At 47.6% G+C, this 13,067-nt stretch overlaps 1 protein-coding gene across 1 annotated transcript in view; it reads right to left on the reverse strand.

Annotated features, from left to right (window-relative positions):
- METTL22 (methyltransferase 22, Kin17 lysine) overlaps positions 1–10,312 on the reverse strand; it is a 388,543-nt gene extending 378,231 nt beyond the window's left edge. The window contains exons 1-2 of the mRNA XM_063429464.1: positions 10,279–10,312; positions 9,816–10,136 (exon numbers count right to left, since the gene is read on the reverse strand). Of these exons, the coding sequence (XP_063285534.1) occupies positions 9,816–10,136; positions 10,279–10,312 (355 nt within the window). The remainder of the gene's footprint in view (positions 1–9,815; positions 10,137–10,278) is intronic.
- Positions 10,313–13,067: the final 2,755 nt, after the last annotated feature.

Consider the following 13,067-nt stretch of genomic DNA (forward strand, 5'->3'; position numbering starts at 1 on the left):
CTGTGTCTCCCATAATCCCCCTCTTTCTTGCGAAACCGAAGACCAGGTAAGACGAACGATGCTCCATTAGATCCAAACAGGAAACAGGAGACAATGCGAAAACTTCAAGCTACAAAAGATAGAAAAATATGGTAATTTCCAAACTCAAAACTGTAGACTTACCAAACATAACTGTGAGGAGCCATACATAAAACCGGATTCTGAAATATAAAATATATAGAATTAGAAACTAGCAAAAGCTTCCAAAATCATCTAAAATATGATAAAATACATGATAAAATACATGATCCAAACTTAAGATAAAAATACAGACCTGATTGAAAAACATACCTGAATCGTATCGAAGCATCTCTTATCCCAAATCCACACTGGGAGGGTGGGAGGGAATAATACTCGCCTCCGTGTCTTTAATAAAATCATGACTTTACGTCATGATATTAGTAAAATCTGGGAATTTTATTAAAGACACGGAGGCTCATATTATGCAAGTTCAAAGCTGTGCTACCACTCGAGATGCGATGTGTTCAATGGGTCTGAAGTAAAAGTCTCGAAAGGTCGATTCCCGAGACCAATCCGCCGCTCGCATAATGTCTTCCAGTCGACATCCCACCGAAGACGCTTTCGAAGCCATCGCGCCCCGCACAGAATGAGGCGTAAATACAGAGGTGTCTATACCCGCAGAAGATAGTAGCCAACGCATCCAACGTGCCAGAGTAGGAGTTGAAACTGGTCGGTGAGGTGACCTGAAAGATATGAACAGATCATGCAGACCTGCTGAGCGAAGGGAACGTGTAACCTCCAGGTAAGCTTTGATGCAATCCACCGGGCAGAGTGCCGGACAACCTGAAAACCTAGGGTATGTAAATGACTTGGATGCAGACTTAGTCCTCCTGGATATGTCAAAAGTAACGCCCTCCGGGGTGAACGCAACTGCGTCCCAATCCAGGGCCCTGACGTCAGAGACCCTCTTGCAAGAAATCAAGCAGAGTAGCATCACCAACTTGGATGACAATTGAGAGTCAGTTCCAGGTTAGGGTACCATGATGATAGGAACTGTAACATCACGTTGACATCCCAAAAGGCAGAAAAGCGAGAACGAGGAGGACGAGCAAGGCGAATACCCTTGAGAAGGCGACATACAAAGGGGTGCCTGCCGACAGGGGAACCGTCCAAACCCTTGTGGCCGGCCGAAATAGCCGAGCGGGAAAGGTTGATCGTGCGGTATGCCTTGCCTGAATCGAACAAGAATGTGAGGAACTCTAGAATCAAATGTAGAGGGGCAGATACGGGATCCACTGCCCATTCCATGCACCAACCAGACCACGATCTCCATGAAGCTCGATAGGCTGAACGAGTGCCCGGGGCCCAGGCGTTATCGAGGAGCAGGAGAGTTGCCTGCGGAACGTCTGGGACAGTCCAAGGTCCCCTGAAAGGAACCACGCTATCAGGGGTAGCTGGTGTTGCAACACCAGCTCGTGTGAGTTCCCATCCGGATCCAGAAGGAGGTCCTGGAAGACAGGTATCAGCCGAGGGTAATCTATCGATAACTCCATCAAGCGAGGGAACCATGGTCGTGATCTCCATAGAGGGGTTATCAGTGTCAAACGACAGTCGTGGCGGACCATCTTCGAGATCGTGCGCGCGATCATGTTGAACGGGGGAAACGCGTACAGGTGACCCCGTGGCCATTCTTGGAGAAAGGCGTCCGTCGCTACCGCTGCTGGGTCCGGTCTCCAGCTGTAGAACTCCGGCAGCTGAGTGTTCAGCCGAGATGCGAACAGATCCATCTGAAATCTTCCCCACAGCATGTCCAGGCCCTGGAACACCGAAGCGTGTAAGCGCCAATCTCCAGAGTCTCTTAGGTGTCTTGAATTCCAATCCGCTCCCGAATTGTCCAGACCCGGAATGTGTTCCGCTGTTACCGAAACGTTGTTGTAGAGGCAGAACTGCCAGAAATCTTTCGCCAGAACCGCCAACATCTTGGATTTCGTACCCCCCAGGTGATTTATGTAGCGGACCGCCGATACGTTGTCCATCTTGAGGAGAACGCAGCAATTCGCCCGTCCTGGGGTAAGGCTGCGGATCGCGAACGCCCCTGCCAGGAGCTCCAAGCAGTTGATGTGTAGTGATTTCTCCACGTCGGACCATCTGCCTCCTGTGGAAACGTCGCCACAACGAGCACCCCAGCCGTGCAAGCTGGCATCGGACTCGATCACTACGTCTGGGATGGAGCCGAAAATCGCTCTCCCGTTCCATGCCTCCATGTGTGCCAACCACCACACCAATTCGTCCCTGGACTCCGCGTCCAAGCGTATCCGAGACTCGTAGGAGTGACCTGACCGAAGGTGTGACCCCTTGAGCCGTTGGAGGGCCCGGTAATGTAGCGGGCCTGGGAAGATCGCTTGAATAGAGGCCGCGAGAAGGCCAATTATTCTCGCCAGCTGTCTGACGGACAAGTCTGAGACACGAAGAGCCCTTCGAATTTCCTTCTGGATGGCTTTCACCTTTGAACACGGTAGGAACAGAAATTGTTGGACGGAATCCACTCTGAAGCCCAGGAACTCTATGGACTGGGCGGGAACCAGGACCGACTTGTCCCAGTTGATCAGAAAACCCAGCTTCTGTAACAGGTTGGTAGTCCACTCCAGGTGAAGTAGGAGGTCCTCCTTTGATTGGGACAAAATCAAAATGTCGTCCAGGTAAATAATGAGGCGGACCCCGCGGGTCCGGAGGAACGCCACTACAGGCTTCATGAGCTTGGTGAAGCACCAGGGAGCCGAGGAGAGACCGAAAGGCAGGCAGGTGAAGCGCCAACGACGCCCATGCCATGTGAAATGGAGGTAGTCTCTGAACTCCAAGGCAATGGGAACCGTGAAGTAGGCGTCCTTCAGGTCCAGTTTGGCTAACCAGTCTGACTGGCGTAGAAGGTCTCTGAGGCAGTGTATACCTTCCATCTGGAAGTGTTGGTAACGTAGGAAGGCATTGAGGGGACGAAGATTTATCACAGGGCGAACTCCGCCCCCTTTCTTGGGCACCAGGAAAAGATTGCTCGTAAAGCCTACTGCGGCGAACGGCAATTCCTCTATAGCGCCCTTGGATAGCATTTCCACGACTTCCGTGGAAATCATCTCGTCCTGATCCGGTGGAAGAGACAGTTCTCTGGGGGAACAAAACTGGACAGGCATGGAAACAAAGTCTAGACGGTACCCCTTTACACATTGCAGAACCCAAGCATCCGAGGTGATATTTTCCCACTCTCGGTAACATAAAGCCAGCCTCCCCGCCACCTGAGCGGGAGGGGAAGAAAGGGTACTCACCGTAAGGACGTCTGCTGGGGGTACCACCGCGGGGGTATCTGGAGCCCCAAGCCCGACCTCTGGCTGGGAAGAAGGGAGGGGTTCTCTGATCTTGAAATCCCCGGGAGGGAAAAAAGGAACCTCTGGTCGCGCGGGGTGCGCCTCGGAAACCACGGCCGGGTGGACGGTTCCTGCTACGCCCGGCCCCTCCGAAAACCTTAGGCGCGAACACGCGCTTCATGTTCGCCTGCGCCTTGTCAATAGCAGTGAAGGTCTTAACATACGACCCCATGTCCTTAACGAAAGAGGTGCCGAACAGCAAACCCTCATCGGTCGGCTCAGGCTCCGCCACATTCATGGCGACCAGCTTAGGGTCAATCTTTAAGAGAATGGCTTTTCGCCTCTCTGTAGACATCGCCGTATTGGCGTTCCCTAGTAAGCATATGGCCCGTTGGACCCAACCTACAGCCACATCGATATCCAAGGCCGAGTCGCCAGTCCTGGCAGAATCAAGAAGCTCGTATAGCTTCGAGAGGGGTCCTAGCGTATCCAGGATCTTGTCCTGGCACCCCTTCAGGGAATGGTCAAGGCCCTTCTTGGGCTTCCAGCCCGACTTGTTTAAGAACTGGGCAATCTGCGGGTCGATGTCTGGGGTCTTACCGGCAGCGCCCGGGAGGGTAGGGCGTGGGCATTCGGCACGCAGTTTATTACGGCCTTCCTTAGAAAGGGGGGTGCGGATGCGTTTAGCCACATACTGGGCAATATTGTCCGGGGGGACCCATTCAGCGGACCTGGGGTGACGCAGGTCATCTGGGTCAAACAGGGGGTTACCCTGCGGGTCGAGGATTGTCTTGTCGTCCCCAGAGGGGCCTAATATCTGACCCAGGGCTTTGGCAGAGGACCCCGAGGGGTTCACGCCCGTAAGGGGCAAATCCTCGCCAGATATCTCATCATCAAAGGAGTCATACTCCATAACGTCGGATTCGTCCTCCACACTCCGGTCGGTATCCGACCCATCATCAAGGGCCCTAGCCCGTTTCCACAACCTAGCCTTTTTAGCCCGGCCAGGGGCTCTTGTGCGCGTGGGGTGCGCGCTATCTGTGACCGCCTGTAGCGTGTCAGTCATGGCAGGTAGTACCTGCATCGAGGAGTGGGAGCCGACATTTTTAGATTTGGCCCGAGCCTTACGGGCCCCAGGCACAGTCTGAGTAGGGGAAGGGGACCCCTCACCCTGGGGGGAAGGGGTAGTCATAGTAGGCAATACCATAGAATGCAGGGAGTGGGAAAAAGAGGAGGATACAGCCCCCATGGCTGAGGCAATAGCCTTTTGTATAGAAGAAGCCATAGTGGCCTCCAGTAGGGCCTGAAACTCTTGAGAGGCCATAGGGCCCTCAGTATTATCTGAGTGAACGTCCCCAGGGGGGCCTGCAGAGCCATCCTCCCTATCCTGCATACTGGAATAACAACAGTGAAGGGACTAAATAAAAAAAAAAAATTAAATAGAGCCACTAGAAGAAAAGGGTTGATTAACCCACAGCAGAAAGAACAAGAAGGACCAGACCGTCAGAGTGCCAGGGGATCCAGAGAGGGAGACGAGGCGACCGACCGCGCGGCAGCACAGCAAGCAGAGCAAGGTCCGCCCAAAATGGCCGCCGCACGTGAGGGAGGCGCTCGCGGCCGGGCACCCGGTGGGGGAAGGGGCGCGTGCACCCTACCCGCGCGGGCAGCCCGTGAGCGGGGAGAGGAGAGCACTCAGCCTCGGCCGCGGAAAGAGAAGCGGTCACGGCAGGGAGGCAGTGCCCGGACCAGCGCGGACGCGCGGGAGAGCAGGGGAGGGAAGGGAAGGAAACCTCCCGGTAGAGGGATAAAAGCCCCCAGGGAATCCTGGAGCACACTGACGGTACAGGTCAAATAAACAGGGAAAATGCACAATAAAGGCAATCAAGGCAAATAAATTCAAACTGAATACACATAAATGTAAAACAGCAATCAGAATATCAGAATCAGAGCAGAGCAAAAAACACTTATCTGTCTGAGGAAGCAGCAAAGAAAGAGGGGGATTATGGGAGACACAGGACTTATATAGCTACTTCCTATATGATGTGATTGGCTGCCTGTTATGCCTATACAGTTTTTTCTTTCATTTTTGATAATATTTATATTCCTCTATCTTTGCTGCTGAGGAAATAAAGAAAGAGTTATGCATAATATGAGCCTCCGTGTCTTTAATAAAATTAATTCTCAGTCTGTTTAAGAGTATTGTAGCAGAATTATAGGTATAGTATACCCAGGCCCGGACTTGCCATCGGGCACACCGGGCAAATGCCCGGTGGGTCGCGGTGGCCATGGGCCGAGGCCGGCAGGGAGATAACAGGATCTCCGCTGCCAGCTCCTGATGGGCCAGCGCTATCCAAAGGCCCTGCAGTAGTCCACGGCGGGCCGGTGGGGAGATCAAAGATCTCCCTCACTGGCCCACATACAGTATACTGCGGCCGCCGGCTGGGGAGAGAGGGAGGGAGCCAGGAGAGGACCCGGCGGAGCTCCTACTTACAGCTCCGCCAGGTTCCTCTCGCGAGATTCGGAGCGTTGCCATGGCAATGACCAGATCTCGCAAGAGTGAACTCTAGCCTCACAGGCTAGAGTTCACTCACCACTAGGACCACCAGGGATGGATGCCAGCAACAGGATCCCCCCTCCCAGGCTAAAGGTAAGCAGGGAGGGGGGAAATAATCACATCAGTCACCTCAGCCTCACTTGCTCACACACACCCTGCACACTTGGCACTCACAGCACCCTCACTCACACACTGCACCCCTGACACTGACAACACCCTCACTCACACAAACACTGCACCCCTGACACTGACAGCACCCACACACACACACTGCACCCGACACTCACAGCACCCTCACTCACTCACACACTACACCCTTATCCACATAGCACCCATCACGCAAACACAGCACCCTCACGCAAACACAGCACCCTCACGCAAACACAGCACCCTCACGCAAACACAGCACCCTCACGCAAACACAGCACCCTCACGCAAACAGCACCCATCACGCAAACACAGCACCCTCACGCAAACACAGCACCCTCACGCAAACACAGCACCCATCACGCACACACACACACACTGCACAATACGCTTTCCTAGCATTTTTGTCTCCTGGTATCCCATCTATGGAGACAAATGTCAAGCAAACACAGTGCAAGCATGTTATTAAAGTCACTTGCACTGTGCAGAACAAATACAAGGTATTTTTCTCATGCTAGAGCTCTTCACTTTGTGATGGGATGTGCTTGTCATTGGTGATGACAAAACACACCCTATCTGGTCCCGCCCCCTTTTTAGTGTGCCTCTGTAATTAAAAAATGCCCGGGACGAATTTTCTTCCCAGTCCGGCCCTGAGTATACCTGCTTCCTAAAACAGAGTATTACTAGCCAGCTCCAGTTGATTTACTCACAGTATCTAAAGTGGCTATAAGTTTAAATGCCACCAGAACTGAAGCTTCAGAACTCCCCACCAATGTAGACAAACATAGGAAGAAGTTCTCTGGTTAGCTGGATTTTTAGGAGCTGGAAAAATATATATCCGCAGCAGACGACATCCAGAGCTGAAGACTCGGGTCCGCCAGGTTCTTGCCGCAAAGCTCCAGGCTCTAGAGGTCCGGGTATCTTCAAAGGTGCCTTTCTGCAGCAGGACACACCAACACACACTCTGCGTTCGCCACACACACTCTGCGTTCGCCACACACCAACGCACACTCTGCATTCATTGCGCACACTCTGCATTCACTAAACTATGCGCACACTCTGCATTCACTAAACTATGCGCACACTCTGCATTCACTAAACTATGCGCACACTCTGCATTCTCTATACTGGCGCACACTCTGCATTCTCTATACTGGCGCACACTCTGCATTCTCTATACTGGCGCACACTCTGCATTCTCTATACTGGTGCACACTCTGCATTCTCTATACTGGCGCACACTCTGCATTCTCTATACTGGCGCACACTCTGCATTCTCTATACTGGCGCACACTCTGCATTCTCTATACTGGCGCACACTCTGGATTCTCTATACTGACGCACACTCTGGATTCTCTATACTGACGCACACTCTGGATTCTCTATACTGACGCACACTCTGGATTCTCTATACTGACGCACACTCTGGATTCTCTATACTGACGCACACTCTGGATTCTCTATACTGACGCACACTCTGGATTCTCTATACTGACGCACACTCTGGATTCTCTATACTGACGCACACTCTGGATTCTCTATACTGACACACACTCTGGATTCTCTATACTGACACACACTCTGGATTCTCTATACTGACAATTGCTCAATTCCCATGAACCTCAAACTCCCATATCCCGTCACCTTAAAATACACCATCAAAATTCCTCTAAAAAATTGAGGTTCATGGGAATTGAGCATATTCCTCAGACTCAAAGAAAAGGTGACTGGGATACGAAACTGAAACAACATGAGTCCTATTGGATCTACAGACTGAAGACCCTTTCCCCCGCTGGACTAAACGAGGGCTTCTCATTTACCGCTTTTTTATGATTACTCTTTTAGATGTAATATATAGTTAGGGACATCCCTAATAAGTCCTATGTATATAGTAAGTAGGTTGAACACTTGTATATAGTCACTGCTCAAGTAAATGTATATATCACCCTCTGCATGCTTTGCTTACTGAGGACTCTAGTGTGAGATTTAATATAGGGACCATAAATTTGACAGTTCCTGTATGTATTTTTCTAAATCCACTAGGTTCACCCGTCATGCTGCAAAATAGGGAGAAGAATGGAAACGTATGTAATTCTTAAATATTCCCTCACAGCAGGTTCCATTATACTCCCATTACTAGGGTTCTCGTCTATATGTCTTCTGTTTATGTTGGGAACACTTAAATACTTTTTATACGGCTATGTGTTATAAGGATCCTCTTTAATGAAGTCCTAGTAATGGTATAAGTACTACTAGGATGCTGTGGCAATTTGACCATTAACCCTGGCTTGTTAGCCATAGGTAGGTCTGTTGGACTTGTCACCTTGCGACCTACCCGTCTATGTGCCAAATTCCCCAAGTATTATGACGGGTCGTATTGGACACGTTTAATATGGGAGGTCTTACTAAGTATGACAGTCCGCGTCACCAGAGGATCCCTTAGGGGATCAGATTTTAGACTGCATAATGTATGGGAGGCTTTACTCTGAATGATAACGGCGTCACCGATTGACGCGATTAAGCTACTCCCCCCAAGTGCAGCAGCACGCTCCCACGTGGGCATCACCCAATTGAACCGTAATAGCCTGCGGTCACATGGTCCAAGCAGCAACCCAATCATAAACTGGGTTCGCTGCTTCGTGACCAATCAATGAACCGCAAGAGACGGCGGGGTGAACACACGTTGGATACACACCGGTAACCTGTTACAGGCTAATTGTCACAATCCCTATATAAACGAGCATAAAGCCATGCAGAGGTTCATTACTCCTGACGACGGCGTGTTAGCACGCTGAAACGCGCGTCGAGTTTTCATTTATTTTTATTTATTTTGTTCAGTTTGTTCACTTAGGTAGCACTTATGGATTAGTTTTATTAAGTTAATTTGTATCTTTAGCTACTTAGCCAGGAAGACGGAAGGGTAATAGGTAGGCACTTGTGAATTTCACTGTGCCGAGGTAAAATAGTTTTAGGACCCTCTCTTAGGGAGTAGGTTCTTTTCTGGGATTGGGTTTTTTTTATGGGGGATTTTGTTCTATCTTCCCCCCCTTGGAGGTGCCCCTCCCCCTAACCCTCTACTCTTTCCTCTATCTACCTATACTTTTACAACCTTACAGTTTGGAGGTATTTGAACCAACCACATTGATCTGGCAATCTCCCTGTTTAGTAGTTGTTTGGATTTGCATGTGTACTTACACATCTATTCCTTGCGCCCTGTCTTTTCTTCCTGACTATTTTTTATCCCCTTATATCCCTAGGATTATTAAAGGTAGGGACTCCTTTCTTATTATAACTCCCCCAATTTGGGACCTTTTTGGTTCCACACCTATTCACCTTTCAGCATGTATTTCCATGTATCTTTCATTATTAGGATTTGTATGGTGTCTCTTAAGGTAAATTTTTAGGTGACATGCTCTTCTGTCTCTAATTATATATTCTCAGTGTAATTCACTGCCTGTAGCAACAGTATCAAATTGATGTAAACTAGATTGAGTTTCATTGTTATTTAATCTTTTTATGTATGTTTAAGTTACATCTTTGTAGGTTATGTAATCAACCTCTACTCCTCTTTGGCTACAACTAGCTGCCAGACACTATTTTATGGCTGTCTTCTTTTAGTTGGCAGTCAAACTACCACCTCATTCCAATTAACTGCTAATGCAACTTCATACCAATTAACTGCTCCAAACATCACCACTACATCATGCCCTGTAAGTAATTAAACCATTTTAGTCAAGTAACCAAAACAACATGCTTACCAATTTTCACCACTTCATTTCGTTGGTAGTAGTCTTCACCATTTCCATTTTGTATAGTAAGAATTGTAGGAAACACAACATCCCGAGAACAATTATGCTCTTCTTTGGTGTTCAGTCTTCGTGAAACTACGAGATCTCCATCATCATCCACAGGGACACCCTTCCCCAACAAAGAGCTTGTGCACAAACCATGGCCAAAGATAAAGTCATCCGAAGTGTGTTTTTCAAAGGATATAGCCTTTTCCTTATTTTGTTGGATCTCATTGCATGGTATGTCTAACTCTTCATTTCTCCAAAGAATTGTAAAGTGGGATTGAAACACTAAAAAATAAATAGAATTATATACATTATATTAACTGACAAAAGAGAGGCAATTTTTTAAATATGCAGATGTGGAAGGAACAATCTTGTACTAAACACATGACTATATTTTATTTACAACAGAACTGTCACTTCTTTGTACTAGTTCTTTGTACTTTCACCCCTGTAAACGCCATTGGAATTTTAGGTGAATAAAGCACTGGAACAGTTTAAATAAAAATAAACAAAAAAAAAAAAAAAACACAATTAAGGGTCCACACCTCTGTGACGGTGTGCGAGTGGCTTCTCTGGAAGCTCAGATTGGAGATCTCGAGAAGCAAATCGCAACATTGAGGGAGATCGACAATCTGGAGAGGAGTCTGCTGCTCAATGAGCAGAGTTTAGTGGGGACAGGTAGTGGAGAGGGAGGAGATAAGACAGATGGGGAACAGGCATCTAGCTGGGTGACAGTGGGGCAAGGAAGCGAGGGGGAGGGAAGAGGAAAGGGCTAGCTAGTCCTGATTTAGTGCAACCTAGCAGATTTGCCCGTTTGAGTGAAGATGTTGGGAGCATAAGCTCAGGAGTAGCTGTATTAGAGGAAGCTGTTACTTCGAACAGCAGAGGTAACAGCCCCCCTAGTACGGGTTGGGATCAAAACAGGTTGTGGGGGTAGGGGACAATCATTAGGAGAGTAGATAGGGCAATCTGCCGCTCTGATCGGCTTAACCGGACAGTTTGCTGTCTCCCGGGTGCTCGGGTCCGGCATGTTTCTGACAGAGTGGATGGATTATTGGGAGGGGCTGGGGATGACCCAGCGGTCATGGTCCATGTTGGTACCAATGACAAAGTAAGAGGAAGATGGAAGATGCTAAAGAATGATTTCAAGGAATTAGGTAGCAAACTTAAGAAAAGGACCTCCAAGGTGGTATTCTCTGAGATATTACCTGTGCCACGTGCTACAGTGGAAAGGCAGCAGGAGATTAAAAAGGTCAATGCGTGGCTTTAGTCTTGTTGCAGGAAGGAGGGTTTTGGGTTTTTAGAGCACTGAGCCGACTTTGCGCTTGGGTACAACCTTTATAGTAGTGATGGATTGCACCAAAATGGGAGAGGGTCTGAAGTGCTGGGGGAAAGGATGGCTAGAAGGTTGGAGATTTTAAACTAGCAGTAGGGGCAGAGGAGTCATCGCAATCTACAAAATGGAGATCGGACAGAAAGGAGATGGGCTTTAGCACAGTATAAGGGGGGTGGAGACGGGGGGAGGGGCAAACTCAGAACAGAGAAGGTATGTAATGTTGATAATTCACAAAAAGTACAAGTGACTCATATTAAATGTATCTTACTAATGCAAGGAGCCTATATCACGGTATTTATATCGGCAGACATTTTGTGCTATGATAGAAATTAAAATGTATATTGTCAGAGTCAAGCTAACAAAAGACACAAGATTTCTATCCTTTCTGTAACGCTAACTACTGACCTGGGAGCGTAGGAATGTTTGTATATACAAATCAAGTGATAAGAAATGAGAACGGGGGATGGACAGACTGTCTAAATGCTAATGGAATAGAATAAATTCTAAACCCAGACATTTGTGACAGAGAAGATTAAATAATTTAATTTTACTTTCGATATTGTATAAGGTCCCATTGTAATTTAGAGGTGAAACTTAGTTTACGAACTGTCATATTAGAAATTATAGCAGAATTTGCCAGACACATAGTCTGAAGAAAGCCCAAAGAAACTCTTTGAACTGACAGAAAACTTAAATTATAGGTAACCATAAATATCCCCACAAATTGGAGGCACTGCTGAGATCGTTTAAATTGAAATTATATTCCATATACAATAATATTGGTGTAATTCATGCAATTTAATCTTGATATAGAAAAGAGTTTTGTATTGAGATTGAATCAGTGTATATAAAAAATATGGCCAGCGATGCATCTTTATCAGATAATACTGAAATAATTGAAGACCTAAGAAAAAATACTTTAGTCCATATTCATAAACATATGAAAAATGATTTAAGCTATGAGGTTTGGTTGAAAAGCATAGAATGGGAAGCTAAAGAAACCATTCTAAGTGATACACACATAATAACATATCTTAAAGAAATTGCTGGACAAAAGAACATAGAAAGGAAAATAGTTCATAATACACTCTTGGCCTTTCTTTATGACAGCACTTCTTAAAGCGTTTGATGAAAACAAGATATTAAATACCAAATTGGACACGTACAGTGAACAATTGGGCATTCAAGATGGGAAATACCAAGATTTACTCGCTGAGCATAAAACTCGTCAGGCTGATCATGAAAAAGAAATGAAAGCTTTGACGAATAAATATGCACAGGAAATAAATCAGCTTAAAATGCAATTGGATGAGTATGAAGAGTTGAGTCAGAAATCAGACAGTTTAATCCTCGGTAGACTGGAAGCAGTCAGACGGGAAATACGCATACTTCTGCTAGATGACACAGCTAGGGCCATGACATGGTCCAAACGGACCTATTTTGATAAAGCTAATAAAATGGATACGCTATTGGCCAGGACGCTACGGCCCAGGCTACATCGGCCTCACATTACGGCCATCAGACACCCGGATGGTACAACAAAAAACAAAACCGACAGACATCGCAAAGGTATTTGAAGAATACTACAAACAATTGTATAATCACTCACCGTACGAACACTCGATGGAAGGCCAGGAGGACCAAGGCATGTCACGATATCTAGACGAATTGGGTTTGACCAAATTGTCAAGGGACGCTGCCGGGAACCTAGCGGCGGAAATCAGTACTGGACAAGGCCATATCGAACCTTAAGGGGAACAAGGCACCTGGCCCTGATGGATATGATGGATCGTATTACAAGGCCTTTCGGGAGGGGCTAGCGCCTCACCTGGCGACACTGTTCAACTCCTTAAGACAGGGAGGACGATTAGGCCCTGACA

Source organism: Pelobates fuscus, chromosome 8 (genome assembly GCF_036172605.1).
Source record: "Pelobates fuscus isolate aPelFus1 chromosome 8, aPelFus1.pri, whole genome shotgun sequence".
NCBI classification, from domain to species: domain Eukaryota; kingdom Metazoa; phylum Chordata; class Amphibia; order Anura; family Pelobatidae; genus Pelobates; species Pelobates fuscus.